At 41.6% G+C, this 18,153-nt stretch overlaps 1 protein-coding gene across 3 annotated transcripts in view; it reads right to left on the bottom strand.

Moving 5' to 3' along the window:
* SMURF1 (SMAD specific E3 ubiquitin protein ligase 1) overlaps positions 1 to 18,153 on the bottom strand; it is a 51,040-nt gene that overhangs the window by 8,411 nt on the left and 24,476 nt on the right. For 2 of the 3 annotated variants that reach the window (XM_080981039.1, XM_080981038.1), the window contains exons 2-13: positions 16,584 to 16,622; positions 15,625 to 15,733; positions 14,402 to 14,535; positions 14,210 to 14,275; positions 12,424 to 12,499; positions 11,546 to 11,790; positions 9,509 to 9,593; positions 9,086 to 9,232; positions 6,442 to 6,643; positions 5,966 to 6,069; positions 2,122 to 2,236; positions 29 to 207 (exon numbers count right to left, since the gene is read on the bottom strand). In XM_080981039.1, the coding sequence (XP_080837165.1) occupies positions 29 to 207; positions 2,122 to 2,236; positions 5,966 to 6,069; positions 6,442 to 6,643; positions 9,086 to 9,232; positions 9,509 to 9,593; positions 11,546 to 11,790; positions 12,424 to 12,499; positions 14,210 to 14,275; positions 14,402 to 14,535; positions 15,625 to 15,733; positions 16,584 to 16,622 (1,501 nt within the window). The remainder of the gene's footprint in view (positions 1 to 28; positions 208 to 2,121; positions 2,237 to 5,965; positions 6,070 to 6,441; positions 6,644 to 9,085; positions 9,233 to 9,508; positions 9,594 to 11,545; positions 11,791 to 12,423; positions 12,500 to 14,209; positions 14,276 to 14,401; positions 14,536 to 15,624; positions 15,734 to 16,583; positions 16,623 to 18,153) is intronic. The other variant, XM_080981040.1, reaches the window with a different exon arrangement.

The raw sequence follows: 18,153 nt of genomic DNA, 5'->3' as shown, positions 1-18,153 counted from the left end.
AGCTTTCAACTGCGTATGCAATACTTACAGAATCCAAACTAAACTCTTGTGTAGTTCTGGGTCGACTGATTCCAGATCAGATAACTGGATGGGTTTGCCCAGCAGCTGTTTGTAGAAAGGAACGGTGAAACCTCCGTTGATGTAGTGTCCATGGAACACAGCCAGACCCATTATCCGACCAACAAAGTGGAAGTAAGACAGATGATCCTACGAGAAACATCGAAGAGACTCATTATCTGGAAGAGAAGCCCAATGCTGACATCTTGTGGCTAGACTTATGCCTTCAGCCATTTCCTAGTTCAATGAAAGTTTCGCTTAATGATCTCAAGCCCTCTGGATGAGAAATTAATCAATTTGCACAGAATTCAATGTTACATATACTTAACACAGCTGACTAAATGCATTCAGTCTCGAGACCACAGTCCTACCATACTGCACTACAGGCTTGTGACCATCAGATCATTAGCCACAAACATGGCGATTCATGTTAAAAGCCAATCTACTTGAGCCAATGCAGTTAAAAGCAGGCACTTAGGCCCAATCAACGTTTGCTTGGGAAGGCTATTGTACAATCTCTCTCCATGCAAAACAACAGAGACCTGAAACAAAATGTTGCAGCATAGCATATGCTTGTGCCATTCAAGGTTCAACAAAACCAACTAGGCCCTTTTCTAAGATATTCCATGTCACTCTCCTTCCCAAGCTTTCCATTCTCCCTACAACAGATATGGAGCCTTCTGCAGCCACTGAGATGACTCACTTCTCTGTATGGGCGTTCTCATCCCCCTTCAAAGGTTTTCTTAAAGTTTTTGTACATATGCTAATCTTGCTAACCCCAAGGCTTTCAATACACATGTGCTGCTTGGGCTAGAGGAAGACAGACAGTTTGTCATGAGTATATATGAGGTCATTTCTATCAGTGCCATTAACACATGATGCATTCATAATGCATAATGTTGTATTTTAAATTGTTGCAACCTACCCTGGGACCTTAGGGTGTACAAGGGAATATAATAATAATAATAATAATAATAATAATAATAATAATAATAATAAATTAATAATAATACTCAAGCTGCAACTACCCTCCTTTAGTTTGAAATCAAATATGGGTAAAACTGTTGTAATTTGCCAAATTCTTTCCAGGCAACCAACTGTTTACCTGGGCAACCAATCTGCACCAAATACCACCCTGAACTTTGTGAGGCTGAAAAATAATATGGGTTTTGGACAGAATGGAGATGTAATCAGTTCTGCAAGGTGTGTGTGGGTATGTGTGTTTGAAGTTGTTAACATGCAGTGGATCTTCTAAGGAGCAAAACTATGCAATGAGGGTTTAGTGTGGAACTGACAAGGTAATTAACAAACAAAGTTTTAATTATTCCTTTAATGGGTAAGTTGAGGTTCTACAAAATTAGTCCATTACAAGCCACCGGTGCTTCTCCTCGGTTATGATAGGCACACTTACCTTCACTTGTCTATTTGGTGTTAACTGAAAAAGTAACAGAGATAGGTAGACTCACATAATACCACAAGCAAGGGACTGTGCAAAGGTGGTTCAAACTGCATGTGCACTGGGAAATTAGAATCAAGCCAGCCCACCCTACTGTTTGCACATTCAACTTGATGCATAAAGGCTCCTATTTAAACAATGAGCAAAGTGCATTTTGTATATCACAAAACCAAGCGTGCGGCATGCAAAGGTTGGACCTATGTGCTCTAAACATGAAATCGAAAGTGCAAACAGCAGGTGAGGGTGTGAGGGATAGTGAGAGGCTGGATCCCTCTGTGAATATATAGTGAACATCTGCAAAGGGCTTACGGTTGAGATCCAAAGAGCTACTTGAATATACCCATGAGTCTGCATGCCGCAGCGGTGAACACTTTCATCTCCCTTCCTGAATGGGAGAGTCGACGCCACATCAAAATACTTCTGAAACTCCCACATTACAAAAGTGATTTGCCACATGGCACGGGAGTGGCTGTTTTAATCTAAAGCCACACTGGTCTCATGGAACCAGATTAGCTGCTGTTTGGACCCTATACCACTACCAGGGTTTCAGAGAATTAGCCTGTATTTAAGCCGCATACACACACCTGCTTTGCTTCTAGAATACTTACAGGATTGATAGAGGAGTCTGGATTTATTTGCAGCATATAAATGTTATCCGTGGAGTACTGGAAGAGTCCATAATAAGGGTTCAGCATTTCATGGCACAGAAGGTACAACCACTCCCTGCCAGACAAGAGACATATGTTAGGGAAGAGGCTGGATGGTGGAGTTAAAGCTTACCCCACCCAGTAACGTGTGGATCCATTACTCATTTGATACAGATTGTGACTTCTACAAAAAAGAGGGTCGGGGGTGGGAGAGAATCTAGACTTGGTGCAATGTAAGGAGGCAAATTTGCCTCCTTGAGTCTGACCAAACTGGTCATGAGTCTGACCAAACTGCGGGAGGCAGTGGCAGACAGGAGTGCCTGGAGTGCTCTGGTCCATGGGGTCACGAAGAGTCGGACACGACTAAACGACTAAACAAGGAGGCAAATTAGGACAAGCCTGTTCCTTTGATCAACTTCTACTGGGAAAGAAAAGAGTACAAGCACTCATTTGTTTCACAGAACTCTTTGGTTAACACTCAATGTGACTATAGTGGACAGAAAATTGGGTCACTTTCCATAACCAAGTATCCTTTTATTAATGCACCAATAGACACAACCAGGCATTCTTTTAAAGCTGGCTTCATTGGCTCTGTCAAGCTGTGTCGTTTGCTTAAACCATAATGACCGTGAGCTGCATGCTGGTGCAGACAGCTTGCGAGACCTTGCTGTGTACTTCTGCTAGTCTGTGGGGAAACAACCATGGACCAGCTAGCTCAGTGTTATGCTCAAAGTAGCACTCACGGTTTCTTTCCAAATGAGTCATGACCGGAAAGCCAAGAACAAACCTTGGCTCCAGATAATGATAGTGATTTGTTTTGGATTGAAACCACAAGTGCTGGTTTGGACGTAAGACGTAAGACTGTCAAGGATGCTTTAGTTGAGATTCCTGCATTGAGGGGGTTGGACTACATGACCCTCGAGATCCCTTCCAACTCTAAAATCTCACATAAGTTTATATAGGAAGTCAGGTAAGAGTTTGTTTTCTATTCTGTAAATTAACAGGTTTCTAAAATATTGTTTTGGCAGCAAAATGAGAGCAAGCTCCTAAAAATCAATAGAAGGATGGTTACCTAATATGATTAAGCAAAATAATCTTGATTAGAACTGAAGACAGCAATATAATGGTACTGCATATCTTTTTGTACTTTTGTGTGTCTGTCTCTAGATTTTTTAATTGTCTGTAGCCAGCGACTGCTACAAAGCAACTTGCAAACAACACCTCCAAGATAATCCAAATGTAAGTTCTGTTTAACATGTAATTTTCAGAAATGCAAGTTATCAAAACTTAACAATGTAAACATTACCAAATCATTGTATCTCTCTCTCTCTCTCCACACACAAAATAAAATCTTATTCCCCATAAGGCACATCTACAATTTTCTTCAATATGACTTTTATCCAGGGGTGCGTATTTGTTCTTGTAAACACAACTAAAAGGATACAAAAGGACACTCCAGATAGTTTTGATCATGTGACTGGTGAAGAGGAAGCTGCTAAACAAAGGGAACTCTACAGGAACTTAGTTTCTGGAAATACTTTGGTGACTGCCTGGTTTCTGTGATGATATGTTGAGAGTTTCTACCTGGGGTAACACTGTATGTGGGTTTATTGCACAACATGGGTCCCCCTGAAGCTAAATGGAGGCATTTGAATAGGCTGTGCTAGAGCATTCAGCAACTGTCTAGACAGATATAAAGCACAGACAAGATAAACTCTTGCAACACGCCAGTGATGACAAGGGAGAGGTCAAACGGGAAGCGCTCCAGACAACAAGAATTTTGTCTAGAGAATTTAAGATCAGAGAATGTATCACTGGAGTTAGACAAAAGAAAAGTCTTACTCAGGGCAATTTTAGTCACTGGCACACACAGCCCTTGGAAGAGCTTCCCAACTCAGTTGCAAGAGAGGAATCAGCATTACAATCAGATCCCTGGATTAGACACAGACCTATCACCAGGAGCAGCGCAATGCAAAAGATTGTGTCCAAGCTCTACTCACAGTAGCTCCATTGAAATTAATGGACCTACATTAATTATGTCCATTTCACTGGGTCTACTCTAAGTAAAACTAACATTGACTGCAACCCTCAGATGAGATGCCAGAGGGTTATATCCAAGTTAGATGATAAAGAGAATGCAAAACATCTTCAAAAACTATTATAGCAATTTAGAGAAGCAGATATATTATGTTGTCCTTTCTCAACTTGGGGTTCCCAGATGTTGTTGGGCTACCACTCCCCTCATCCTTAACTGCTGCCCCTGCTGGCTATGGATGATAGGAGTTGTAATTCAACATCTGGGGCCAGAGATTGAGAAAGTCTCCCTTAAAAGCTAACATTGTGGCATATACTTTTATAGGAACACATAGGACTCTTGATTTCTGGCATCTTTCCGAAAATTATTTTTAATTTAGAAGGAAGGAAATGATTGTTGTGTGTCTAGTTATTCAGGAGACAGTTTCATAAAGCACTGGATTCTAGAGCCACCGAGTATTTCATAAAAAACATACCATTAAAAAGCGCAACTTCCAAATGTGAGGGCAAAATCGAGAAGTACTAAATTTTACAACCTTTAATTCTGTGTTGATCTGAAGAGCAATGGCATTAAAATATGACATATAGAATCATAGAATCATAGAGTTGGAAGAGACCACAAGGGCCATCGAGTCCAACCCCCTGCCAAGCAGGAACACCATCAGAGCACTCCTGACATATGGTTGTCAAGCCTCTGCTTAAAGACCTCCAAAGAAGGAGACTCCACCACACTCCTTGGCAGCAAATTCCACTGTCAGGAAGTTCTTCCTAATGTTTAGGTGGAATCTTCTTTCTTGTAGTTTGGATCCATTGCTCCGTGTCCGCTTCTCTGGAGCAGCAGAAAACAACCTTTCTCCCTCCTCTATGTGACATCCTTTTATATATTTGAACATGGCTATCATATCACCCCTTAACCTCCTCTTCTCCAGGCTAAACATGCCCAGCTCTCTTAGCCGTTCCTCATAAGGCATCGTTTCCAGGCCTTTGACCATTTTGGTTGCCCTCCTCTGGACACGTTCCAGTTTGTCAATGTCCTTCTTGAACTGTGGTGCCCAGAACTGGACACAGTACTCCAGGTGAGGTCTGACCAGAGCAGAATACAGTGGCACTATTACTTCCCTTGATCTAGATGCTATACTCCTATTGATGCAGCCCAGAATTGCATTGGCTTTTTTAGCTGCCGCGTCACACTGTGAGGAGAGCAAGAACGTACAAGCTTTCAAACACCACAGAACCTGTCTTAAAGGCAGAAGCTGTCAATGTCCATAGCTTTTAATGTTTCTGAATCCCTGGAAATTCAAAAACTTGATTTGTTACTATTTCAATATTTTTAAAAACAATGCTTACATTTATTAACACCCCACCTTTCTGTCTCAGTAGGCTTCCTCTTCTGCCAGACTTTGCACATTAGCTATTAAGAGGCCATCTCTCCTGGGTGGAACGAGGCCACCATTATTTTAAGCAGGGCAGGGGGCAGAAGGGGTCACTTGCTGCTCCAGCCTGTTGAGGGGACAAGGTGCAGAGGCGCAGCCCCCTGCCCAGCTTGGGGAAAGGGGGCAAATAGGACCATGCTGCTGGATCCAGCCCAAGGCTTGCAAAGGCTGGCCCTTGTAATGCCAAACCTTGGTAAATTGTAGCATTACATGCTAAGGCTGCCATCATTCGTGGGTTTGATAAAATGTTCCTTTGATTTTTTATCTGCAATATTTGGAGGTCTCTGCAAAGGGCTTCCGTTGCCCAGTACATGTCATTTTAAGAACCTGTCTTTCACCTTGCCACTCCACCATAATCCAAGCCTTCTTCTCCTCGAAATTTCACCATCAGTCTCTTCTTTAGATCTTTTGGCCTCATCTTCATTATCTGCCGGTATGATTCCTGTAGTAAGAAACAGAAGTATACTCTCAGGAAATGAACACTTTTTCAACAGTAGCTACTCTTCACATATCTTGGGAATATCTAGAGGTGCCCTTCTTGCACCACTGCTTAAGTCATAGCCCTCAGGAAATTTTAGCTGTGTTTAGAATGGCAAACCTTCCTCATAGATGCTGAACAGTGATTTTTTATCTCAAATTTAACATCATTTGACATTAGGTTCACTTTGTGATTCATTCTAATGGCTTTCATTATATCTTTAGTCCTCACAGGGGCAGCATTTATGATAAGCTGCATCTGCAGAAATCCATAGCCATTACCTAGATGCACTGGAAAGGCTAAACCTCCCACTATCTTAGAGACAGATCGACGTACCTCAAATATTTCTTCCCTCGATACTTCGATGCGGCAGTGGCCAGCTTGGGGTTGCTGGAGGGAGAGCTCGTGCCTGAGGAGCTTGAGCTTCTGCACCAAGTCTCGCTCGTATCTCTGGGCAGGCAACTCCTCGCTGTCTTCCAATGATCCCTCACTCGGCACTGGCAAAGGCTGGTTGGGTTCTTTTAGTTGGCATTGGTGACTGGAGGGAAAGGTGAGAAGATTACTCTCAAAAGGGAATGAAGAAGGAAGGATTGCCACTACAGTGGGAAGCCACATAGTCTCTTAACATCAGTATCTAGAACGTTGGTGCGGGTTTTGATCTGTTTTTAGTTACTGCTGGCTTTAATTCTTTGAATTATTGTTTATTAACTTTTTTTACTGACTGTTTTATTCTTTTTGAAGAGAGGTCTTTGGGGGTTAGTATGACCACCAAAAATGTGAAACTGCTCAAGGACAACTGTGAAGGATGTTGGATTGAAGAGAAGGGGGATTTGGAAATATGGACAAATCAGAAGTTGTTACTGTTGGGCCGAGTTATTGTGGTGGGGATGAGGGCTGCTGTGTTGCTGGGGATGTTGCTTTTGTTTCAAACACTGCAAGCTCTGGATGGGATGACGGGTTTCAGGAGGTGGCAGAGGGATGCTCCTAGAGTTGTTTGGCAGGGCAGGAAGCCTCGAGTCAAACTTAAGATATTGATGGATGCTAAAGAAGGAGGTGGACCTGCCCTGCCAGACCTTTAAACTTCGTTGTGAACCATCTGCTTTTTGCTGGTTGAGAGAATGGTTGCTTCTTGAAAACACTGAAGTGTTGGACAATGGCAGATGAAGTTGATGGACTATAGGGAATTGGCGGAAATGACTGGCAAGATCCGAGACCAGGGTGAAGAGTTGGTGGAAGAAGATTGGAAAAAGTTTAAAGACTATTTATAGAAATATTGAAAAATTAAGGAATGTTAGAAAAAAGTTGGAATGAAATTACATGGCTTTGGTAGAAATGTCATAAGGAATTAAGTATAAATAGATTAATAGAAAATTAAAGGAAAAGTATGGTAAGAATGTGTTAAGATAATTATAGAACAGAAAACAGAGTAAGATGGAAAGGAATTGCTGAAACAAATAATAGAAGTGGAATACAAAAAGGGAGGTGTGAGGAAGTCGCTGGAAATAAGAGAATGAAATATAAGATATTGAATGAAATTTGATTTATTTTATTGTTGTTGCATTGTTTTGTTTTGTTAGTTTAATGTATTGTATTGTATGTGTTTTTTCTTTTCTTTTAGTGTTTAAATTTTTTGGAAAAGTAATAAATATTATTTTTTTTAAAATGAAGGGTTTTTTTGCAATAAGCAATGTATAAATTTTATGAAATAAAAGAAATCAGTATCAGGAAACAAGATTAGACAAACTTTTCATAGCTTATAAAGAACTAGATAAGGAAATTGATTACACAAAGGTATAGTCTGTTGCAGCAAATAAAACAGTGTCTCCTGTGGTAGCTTTAACTCATTTATGCTACCATATATTGGCTTTCAAGACAACAGCAACATGCATCAAATATTTTTATATTTCCATAATATTAGCATTCGTACTTCTTTACTTGTAGTAGTGGAACTGCTTCTCCAGGTCCATTTTTAGAGCTATAGTTCCACTACAAAAACCCTCATGTAACATGATGAACAACTGGAGCCAACAAACTCAACAAATCTTACTTCATTATGTGACATGCAGTTTTGTACTTATTTCAAAAGCACAAATACTCCTGTGTCCACTATGGAACACAGAAGCAGGCAGTTAAATGAAACTTCAGATCAGCTATTCAGAAATCAAAAACTAAAATGAAAATGAAGCAATGGTTTTCATCAGACCAATATATGTTTGAGACCATGGAAGCAAACGTTTGCATTAAACAAACTTTCCCTTCATCATAGGTGTTCATAATGTAGATCAAATGACCCACCCACCCACGCAGAGCACATTTTTATGTATATAGGAAGATACAGGTGTGTTTATGTGTGTGTAAGGCTGCTGTCATGTAGCAGTTCACGTGACCACCAACAGGCAGCCGCACCGATCCAATTTGAGGCACATTTGGCAGGCAGGTGAGCAAGCAATAAGCATGGGTGGAAGGCGGCTCAGGAGAACTGTTTAATAGAAGCGGGGGAACCTCACTGGCAAAGGGATATATAAGGTTTGAAGGGTTGTTGTTTTTTTACAATTGAGCAGTATATAAATTTTATGAAATAAAGGCCTGGGCGGGGTTGGCTAGCAAAGCCTGGCACCTTCAAATTAAACAGGATGGGAAAGAGACCCAAACAGCCACTGACAGTCAAGGGCAGGCAGCAGACGGCGACATTATTACATATCAGCACATATAAAAGCCCTCTCAGTTTCAAAAGTAAATTGGAATGTAGTGCAGTGGGGGAGGGGCACAGTGAAAACTCATTTGCATGTTGCGCTGTTCTTTGGATTCTTCTCTACATTTATCAAGCATTTGGCCTTGCTGGAAGGAATCAGCTTGCAACATCCCTCTCTGGGGAAAAACAAATTATTTTAGTACTGACATTTTCTTTGCCCATGCAGCCCCACTGCGCTTGCTCTGCTTGTGAGCCATAGAAGCACATGGCAACACACTGGTTTCTTACTTCATGATGTGATGCAGTCTTGGGTCTGTGAATTGTGTGGTTCTGTTATTATGATCTACAAAATATATTCTTCCCGACACTGTACTTCTAACTTCCCAACCTGGTGGTAGAGGTCCAAGTTCATCACAATTCACACTGTTAAGGTCTCTATGAAAAGCAAAAGAACAATTAAAACATACGTATTTAAGCTTAACACTAACATTTATCTTAGAAAAAACATGAGGAACTCTGAGGTGCTTGGGGAGGGGGAACGATAAAGGGCATCAATTTTTGGTTAACAAACCCTAACTAACATTTATAGAAAGAACATTTTCCCCCTAAGTATGAGGTTTTATAAGGAACTATCTGAAGTGTATTTTTCCCCCCAAACACAGGTACAGCTACCTGCCCAAACCCAGATGAACTCAAGACTGCCATACATACCTTGGTATCCTGGGGTCGTGCCATGTGCTAACACCAGTTTGTGTATGTAAAAAGTAAACTTGTCCCTGTACTGTTGTCCTTTGTTCTACAAAGATAGGGAAAAGATGCTACAGTGAGCAGTCCAAAGGAAAAATTGCGCATCAACAAAGTATCTGCGAAAGCTCAGCTAATGCTTAAAAGCAGCTGTATATAGCATTACTTAAAATGTACTATTTGCCCTAGTTATGAGTAAAAAGAAACGGCAATACCAAGAACTGCATCAGATACTTGATACAGCTTACATGTTCACAAAAAGAGCTTACCATTTTTGTCACCCACCCAATTCCAGTTCACCTCATCTATACCATCCCATATCGATCCAGAAAGACACTTATTTGTTCGCGATTATTTCCATAGGCTTTAAGATGAACAATTACTATGAACATGGGATGTTGTGGCTCCCTATGCACAGCTCCCTTTGTAGAAGGTTCTCAAGGAACCATCTCCATTCTGCAAGGCCATTTGCTTTTTCACACAGATTTACTGGGCAATGGGAAGGGGGTGAAGAGACATGAACCTTTGGAAGACAGCTAATAGTTACCAGTGAATGTGTATATGCCCTGTGTAAGCATCTGACACTCTGGGGAGCAACTGCTACATCAGCTTTGTACAACCTGGTGCCCTCCAAATGTTGCTGGACTACATCTCCCAGCAACCCCAGCCAGGGTGGCCAATGGAGCAACAACTGGGGGGCACCAGGCTGGGGAAAAACTGCACATCTACTAAAATTATTTCATTTGTCTTTGAACATGCAAAGCATCCACACTCCCTTTCTGCTTCCCACTAGTTACCCCAGGCCCCTGATCCAAATATATATATACTTGCCAGCAGGCAGTAAATGACAGAATATAACACCAACAGTGCTGTCATAATACCTGTTGACTACAGACCAGTATATAATGAAACCCACTCACTCACCCTGCCACCTCAAAAAGAAAAACCAAGGAAAACAAATCATACCTTCATGAAGAAATCAGAAAATGTGCTTAAAAGGGAAACTTACAACTAGCAAGACAGACCGGGGGAGTTCCAAGAAAAAAACTGAATATAGTTGACAGGGTGGTTTTAAACCTCGGGCAGGCATGGGGAGGCATGAGGCTGTGCCACTTCAGCAATACATACTCCCTGCACCCCTTGGTCTGGCTGGCTAAGCTGGGAAGCAGAAAGCAGCACTGCACAGGAGACAGGCAGGAGTTCAGGTTGCTATGCCCTTGGGACCTTCTGCACTTGTCCAGTGTAAAACTGCTTCGGCCTTTGCTACTTGGGCAACCACATGGCAGGTTGCCCACAGATGCTTGAAGCAGGCAAGATATATTGCTAATAATACAGCTGCCCAAGCTGGTCAATTAAAAGCTGTTTGCACTTTAGTAACCTAGAACAAGAGTTTTCTCTAGACATAATATTGTAATGTATTTAAGCTAAACCGTGTCACTTGGACAAGTGTCTCAGTTTCACACGGAATGAAAGAGGTACAAAAATAAAGAGTGATGGTTAAGAGTTCACCAGACCCTACTTTCTCTAACTTCCTTTACTGTGTGTATATGTACTTGTGTTTGAGGGTGGGGGTCAGTTACATTGCACAATCAAGGTAGAATTGTGCAAGAAATCTATGTTCTCTCAAATGACTTAATTTGGAATATAATGGCAGCAGATGAGATCCAAAGTGTTGCGCAGAAACTCCTTGCTGCAAATAAGTTATGCAGACTAAGGGCAAGAAGGGAAATTAGATAGGGGGGAAAGGACTGGGAGACAGAGCTCTACAGATACTGAACACCCCAACCCCACAACCACTTGAACTCTCCACTGCATACCAAAGATTTAAATGCAGTCAACAACATTTCAGAGCTACCCTCTCTGCAGACCAGATGAGTTTTCTGAAAACCCAATCTTAACTTTGCTTTCCTGCACTGGATGAAAATGTCTCCTCTGGCCTGAAGAGCATGCAAATGCACGAAAATAGAATTTCTTAGGACATGTATCAGAGATTGCTCCTCTTACCATAGCCTTCAGGCAGGTCAGGCGATGGGGACTGATGACCATGTGGCCTATTTTGGGGGGTTTGTACATGGCCTCTCACATCAGGAGTCCGTAAACGCTGCACCTGGAGTGTCTGGTCCTGACTGGGGGATTCCGCAAATCTACAATTCCCTCCTCCAGCAGCTCCAGTGCTGTCTGTGTATGGCGCTGGCTCCTCCATGTAACAGCTCAGTGGCCTTCCAGGTCCTGAGTCTTCGTAAACCGTTCTGAAATAAGGGAGGCTCATAAAGTTAGAAAATTTCACACAAGCCTAAGAGAATGTTAGGGGAATTTCATTCAGGGAAATAACTGGACTTCAAGCATAGATCATCACTGAAAAAGACAGTCTCAGACGGCTTATGTCAAAGTAAGAGTGTCTTGAAGGCACTAAGCAGATCTCCTCTAACAAGGGGCTGGAGAAAGTTCCTACACTTGTCTTCCAGCTTTCTGTGCCACAATACTCTTCTGTCAGGAGTCAGCCATGAAACCTCTGTTCTGGATTCAATATTGTGACAAGGGGAGACAGTCACTTGTGAGCAGAGCAGGATGAGTTATACCAGGATGAAGGCAAAGATGCAGCCCTTCCAGAGTGAACCTTCCCTGCTTTTTACAGTTGACCAAGGTTGACTAGGTTGGCACGATTGCTAGTCCCCATTTTGTGTTTCACTTGCAGACCTTAAGAATGAACTCCTAGCTAACAAAATCAATGAGATTTTGACTCCTTCCATTTAAAAAAAAAGTTTACTTAACAATTAACATGCTCCAGAACAAAAATACAGATCTTATTCATTCATTTAACTGAGTAAGATGACTATGAATCAGGAGATCCAGGGGATTCCACTAGGAAATGAAATACCTACCCTTCATTCTCCAGCAGCCCCCTGCAATCTACAACAGACCCTCCTGTGCCTATCCTGTCCCGTGTCTGTAAGCTGACTGGAATGAGAAAAAGAAATGAAAGCCATGATTAAAATCCATAGATGCAAAAACCTATTCAACCCCAGTTAAAATGCAAGGAACACAAATGGAGAGGCTTCATTCAATTTGGCAAGCATTCCTACACCTTTTAATAATCCACGTGCATATTCAAGATTTCACCCCTCCTTACAACAGTAAACACCCCAGATATTTTGATTGGTGTTTTTAGAGTTATTATGGATAATACACAGACTCAGAGCAGACCCACTGAAATCAGTAGACTTAAATTACGTCAGTTGACTTCAGTGAGTCCACCCAGGGTATGACTTAGTTGGCTATTGCCTTATACTTTTATATTGTGATGATACAATGTCATTCATAAATCATAATGTGATACTCCTTAAGAAAACAGCCATTTAAGGCTACAGTCCTTAAATGAGACTAAGTCTCACTGAATTCATTGTGGTTTACTCCTGAGTATACATACATAGGATTGCGCTCTAATTCTGCTATTCAAAATGTGCTAAATGTGCAAATAATTATTTCTACTTCTACAAATTAAAAATAACACATAACCTAGGCTTTGATATTTTTCTAATAAGAAATACTCTACTTTGGATAAAAATGTGAAGGATTCTGCATAAACAGATATTTGCCTCTCAAAACTGTTGGAAAGCAGAACATTTGCCACTAGGCGGCATTCTAAAATGGAGCATCTTTTTTTTGCCTGTTATGCATTTCTTCTTTCAGAAAAAGACAGTTTCTCACATCCATGGTTTTCCAAACATGCTTTCCAGACAGCAAGACAGAGCAACAGCCTACAGAATGCTGAGCATGCAATCCAAGTCAGAATGCAGCAACTTCACTTGCACGTTAAACACCATACTAACATTGGACAAAACAAATCCCACCCAGTGGCAAAGCCAGTTGCCAATCACTGCCCCCCAAAATTTACATGCTTCTCACTGAAAGAAATTTCCTGTCTCAGAGCAGCTGGAGTGAGAGATCTGACAAGCTACTCACCCTGGAATAATTGATAGTCTACTGCAGGCTTCCTCAACCTTGGCCCTCCAGATGTTTTTGGCCTACAACTCCCATGATCCCTAGCTAGCAGGACCAGTGGTCAGGGATGATGGGAATTATAGTCTCAAAATATCTGGAGGGCCGAGGTTGAAGAAGCCTGCAGTAGACTATCAATTATAAAGTCTACCGCTTTATAGCTGCCACTGAACATTCTCACAATACTACAACATTTCATATGTTGAAAAGCCCCAAGGTGACTTTAAAAGTTTTGTTTTCTAAAAACTGCAAGTGAATGGGCTATGAAAGTCTCCTATGGGAGTGAATTCATGAGCGAGGACACTCTCCGTATATTTGATTAGGTTTGAGTCTCCAACAAAGGAGACATTCCAACAAAAAGATCTTAAGATGGGAAGTTTCTGTGGGGAAGACACTTTTAAAGTCCCTAGCACTTGAGCTTAGAGTAACACCTACACCTTGAAGCTTGCTCAGAACCTAGAAACCAGCAACTCTTAGGTTTTGCACATGCCAAGGGGCTAACCCCAATCAGCACCAGGCAGACACAGTTAGAACTGGATGAAGCTGCCAATCCTGAAGAGAGCATCACATAAAGTACTTTTGAACTTGAGAACCTCTCTATATCCAAGGCTCTGAAGGAAAGAGATACTACTTTTGTTATCTATGCAGACAGGAATGTTTTCCTCTTACCCACTATCTGGCCTCGTACTGCATCGGTATCTGTGGGGTTTAGTTTGCATAGATCCAAACGCTGGTCTGCAAATGAACAATTGGAAAAAAAAACTTGACCCAAGAGTGTACTCAGCTGGCAATCGACATTCAGTACTCAGACACAAGTCACTGTCAATCACAGCAAACACTGAGTAAGTATTACATGCTTACATCCAGTATCTTTTAGCCTACTGATGGCATTGGAAAGGAGTCGAACACACCCCAGGAAGCCAGCTCCCTGCTTTTTGTGTATTTTCTTGTGGTTCCAGACACTGATGGTGATAGAATCCGATTTCCCAACATATCTAGGATAATCAGTTTGAGAAAGATACTTGGTTGAGGTTTATTCTTTGCTATGGCATAGCATTTATGTCCATGAAAACCGAGCTCATTTTAATAATTCATTGGTCACGTCGCAACTTTATCAAATATAGAAACGTAATTATTCATTAGATGGCTATAATTTTACACAGCGTGCTAAAGTGATAATGCAGCAGCTCTTGTTAATTACAGACAACCTTATTACAAACTGGGGAGCGCCGAGCTCATTAGGGTATGGAGACAGAATTCAAGGAGGGAGGCAGAGTGACTCCATCAATACACTGTGAGTTTAATCTTACTAGACAGGACAAGTGAAGCTATCAGTATATAGATAGGCTCCAAAGAGTCACTCACTCTTTGCACCCAAGAGCAATCGGGTTTCTAAAAATAAAAGGAAAAAACCCTTATGGCAAGCCGTTTCTGAAACAGAAGGGACTTTCAATAATATATTCCAAAATGACATATGGCTCTTTTCCTTCAAGAAGAGTAAAAACAAAAACAAAACAAAAATCCACCAGGCATGTGCAAGCCCTTAGGCACACGTAAAACAGTCCTTTGGGCCCTGGCTGGAGTATTTAGATTTCAATGCATGCCTGGGAGAGTGAAGACTTGCAAGTTATCAAGAGAGCCATGACTCCATAGCACTCATGCCTGGGGAGCAGACATGCAGTCTTCCCCTGCAACAGCTGCTAGGAAAAGCCAGGAGTCATATAGACTATATCCTGCCGGTTCCCTAGAGGAAGTGCTCCAGCACCAGGAACAAAATCTTATGTGGGAGGGGATACTTTCTCATGCAGTCACTGCAGAACCTTGTAAGAGCAGCAGTTGGAGCACCATACCTGTTTCAGTCACCACTGCCTTCTTACTTGCTATTTCAGAAACCTCTTGTTTATGGCAAGATGGCTAACGACAAAGAAAATTACCTTGAAGCCCAGCCATAAGGCAGAAAGGTGAGGTATAAAATTTCAAAATTAATAAACAGATGAACATAAGGCTGGACATAAGATAGTCTCTCTCTTTTTCAGACTGGACACCCATTCTGTGATTTACCCTTCACAGAACAGATAACTCACAGATCATAGTGTTGGTTCCACTTGGGATCTAGCGTGTTCTTCACAGTGTCAGTTGAGTGGCACTGACCAGAACCGTCCACCACCACCTTTGCAAATGGGTCAGGAAGCCCTGGAAAGAATCGAAAGAAAAAAATCACCATGAAGACCCATTCAGGAGGAACAATGATACCCAACAGCTAGGCTGCTTTCACTGGGCGCTGGGGGAATGAAACTACAGGCACTGGCAGCAGTGTTTAGAACATAAGCTTTCCCCCGCAAAAGATTTTGTCCACTTGGAAGTAGGGGGAAAGAATCCCCCCAAAGCATGATGTGTAAACAGTTCCATAGAATAGCACTTCATTAGTAAACTGAAATTTCGGGACAGGAGCACAGAGTCTGTGGACTACAACTCTCATCATTTCTGATCATTGACTATTTTGGCTGGGACTGATAGAAGATGGAGGGCTGTTAAGCTCCCCATCTCTGTTCTATGAAATGTGAGGGCTTGTTACAGATAAGACAACATTCCCAAGTCCTCATTGTATGAGTTTCCATCTGTCACACCAAGCTTCTTCAAGGAAAGAGGCTGTTTGACCATGTGCATTTGAAACAGCAAGCCAATTCTCATGTTAATTCACTGTGACTTGATACTGCCATGTCACAAGAGCAGATAGTTACCAGGCCTTACACTGCCATTCCTGAGTTAGAGGAATAAGAAGGGAAGAGTGGACGGAAATTAAATTATTTGTCCATGGTTATTGGGGTCAAGATCCAATTTTAGGAAACTAGCTCACCGGAGAAGCGGCAGCACATAGCACACTGCTACATAGTCTGTACAAAATAACTTTCAGACAGTTATGGCTCTGGCTCCTGAGAAACTACCATTAAATGACACCCAAAGAGGGAAAAAAGGGCCTACCATCAATATAATAGCTTAAGGTGCATACAAAAAAAAGGAAAATTGTATAAGAACTACTTACTGAAGAAATCTTTTTTTGCAAGGTTCTTGGCACAAAGCACTACAAAAAAAGAAGAGGAAAACTTATCAAATTCTACCCATATCTTACTACAAACCACTTAAGCAGGGAAAAAGTGTATACAATGGTACCCCTCAGGTTACAGATGCTTCAGGTTACAGACTCTGCTAATCCAGAAATAGTACCTTGAGTTAAAAACTTTGCTTCAGGATGAGAACAGAAATCGCGTGGCGGCAGTGGGAGGCCCAATTAGCTAAAGTGGTACCTCAGGTTAAGAACAGACCTCCAGAACGAATGAAGTTCTTAATCCGAGGTATCACTGTAGTGTACAACTGAGGAACATATACCATGTGATTAGCCACTAGCAGGATCAAACATGAAGATTATTTTTCACGGACTCTCACAATGCATAGTTGGGTTCCCATCCCCCCAAACCTTATCTAATTTATTACTATGAAGATACCAGGATAGCTTGTCTTTTGTGTTAGGGTTATTTTTCTTAGTTGGCCACTTCTGGGACATGAGGAATCTGTGCACCACCATCCAACTCTAGGAAATTGGGTTGATATCTTTTAAAGACAGCTTATCAGCGTTTTCATGATTTCTCATTATGGTGAGGTGTTTGTCAACAAAGGCAATAAATAATGTATACAGACACTTAAAAGGAAACTGATGAAAGGACCTTCCTTAAGATTTGGTGCCGACTATTTTCTTCCTGAGCACAGGTGCACTTTGGGAGGGATATTTCTTACAACTAAAAGAAGCACACACTAAAGATTTGGCTTTAAGCTGCACTAAGTCCAGCATACAGAAAGCTCAACATCTGCTGCTTTCACCAGAAACACAATGTGATTACTGCAAATTCATTAGCAGTAGCAGTACCACTACTATTTTACTATCACATTTATATCACACCTTTTCTCCGAAGAAAGCAAGGTGGTGTACCCACTTCTCCGTCTCTCCATTTTATCCCTCACAACTCTGTGAAGTAGGTTAGGCTGAGAGAGCACAACTGACCCAGTGTCACCCAGAGGGCTTCATGGCCGAGTGCTGATTTGAACCCGGGTCTCCCAGCTCCTAGTCCAGCACCGTCCACTATACAGGGAGGGGAAGCCAACGTGGGATTTGACATTTTTCCACAGGGCCTGCAAGACGGAGCTGTTCTGCCAGGCCTTTGGTCTGGGCCCAGTCTGACCCCCTTCTTTCTATGGGTCCCTGGTAGTAAGTGGTCTCCTTGGTTCTTTCTATTGGCCCATATGGGACCAGCACGAGTGGCTGGGCCTGGTGAACTTTTAATTCCTTACCCCTACGGTTATGATTTGTGGGTTCCCACTTAATTTTATTTTGTTTTTAAATGTGATTTGAATTGTATTTTAAACTAATTGTTTGATTTTGTGTTTTTAATGTATTATATATTTGGTGTTAGCCACCCTGAATCTGGTTTCAGCCGGGGAGGGCAGGGTATTAAGAAAATTAATTATTATTATTATTATTATTATTATTAAATGTAAGGTTCTACACTTAGGCAGGAAGAACCAGCTCCACAAATCTAAGATGAGGGACACTAGTCTTG

Source organism: Podarcis pityusensis (assembly GCF_964106645.2).
Source record: "Podarcis pityusensis genome assembly, chromosome: 14".
In the NCBI taxonomy this organism is placed as follows: domain Eukaryota; kingdom Metazoa; phylum Chordata; class Lepidosauria; order Squamata; family Lacertidae; genus Podarcis; species Podarcis pityusensis.
This window is presented reverse-complemented; position numbering and strand designations above follow the sequence as displayed.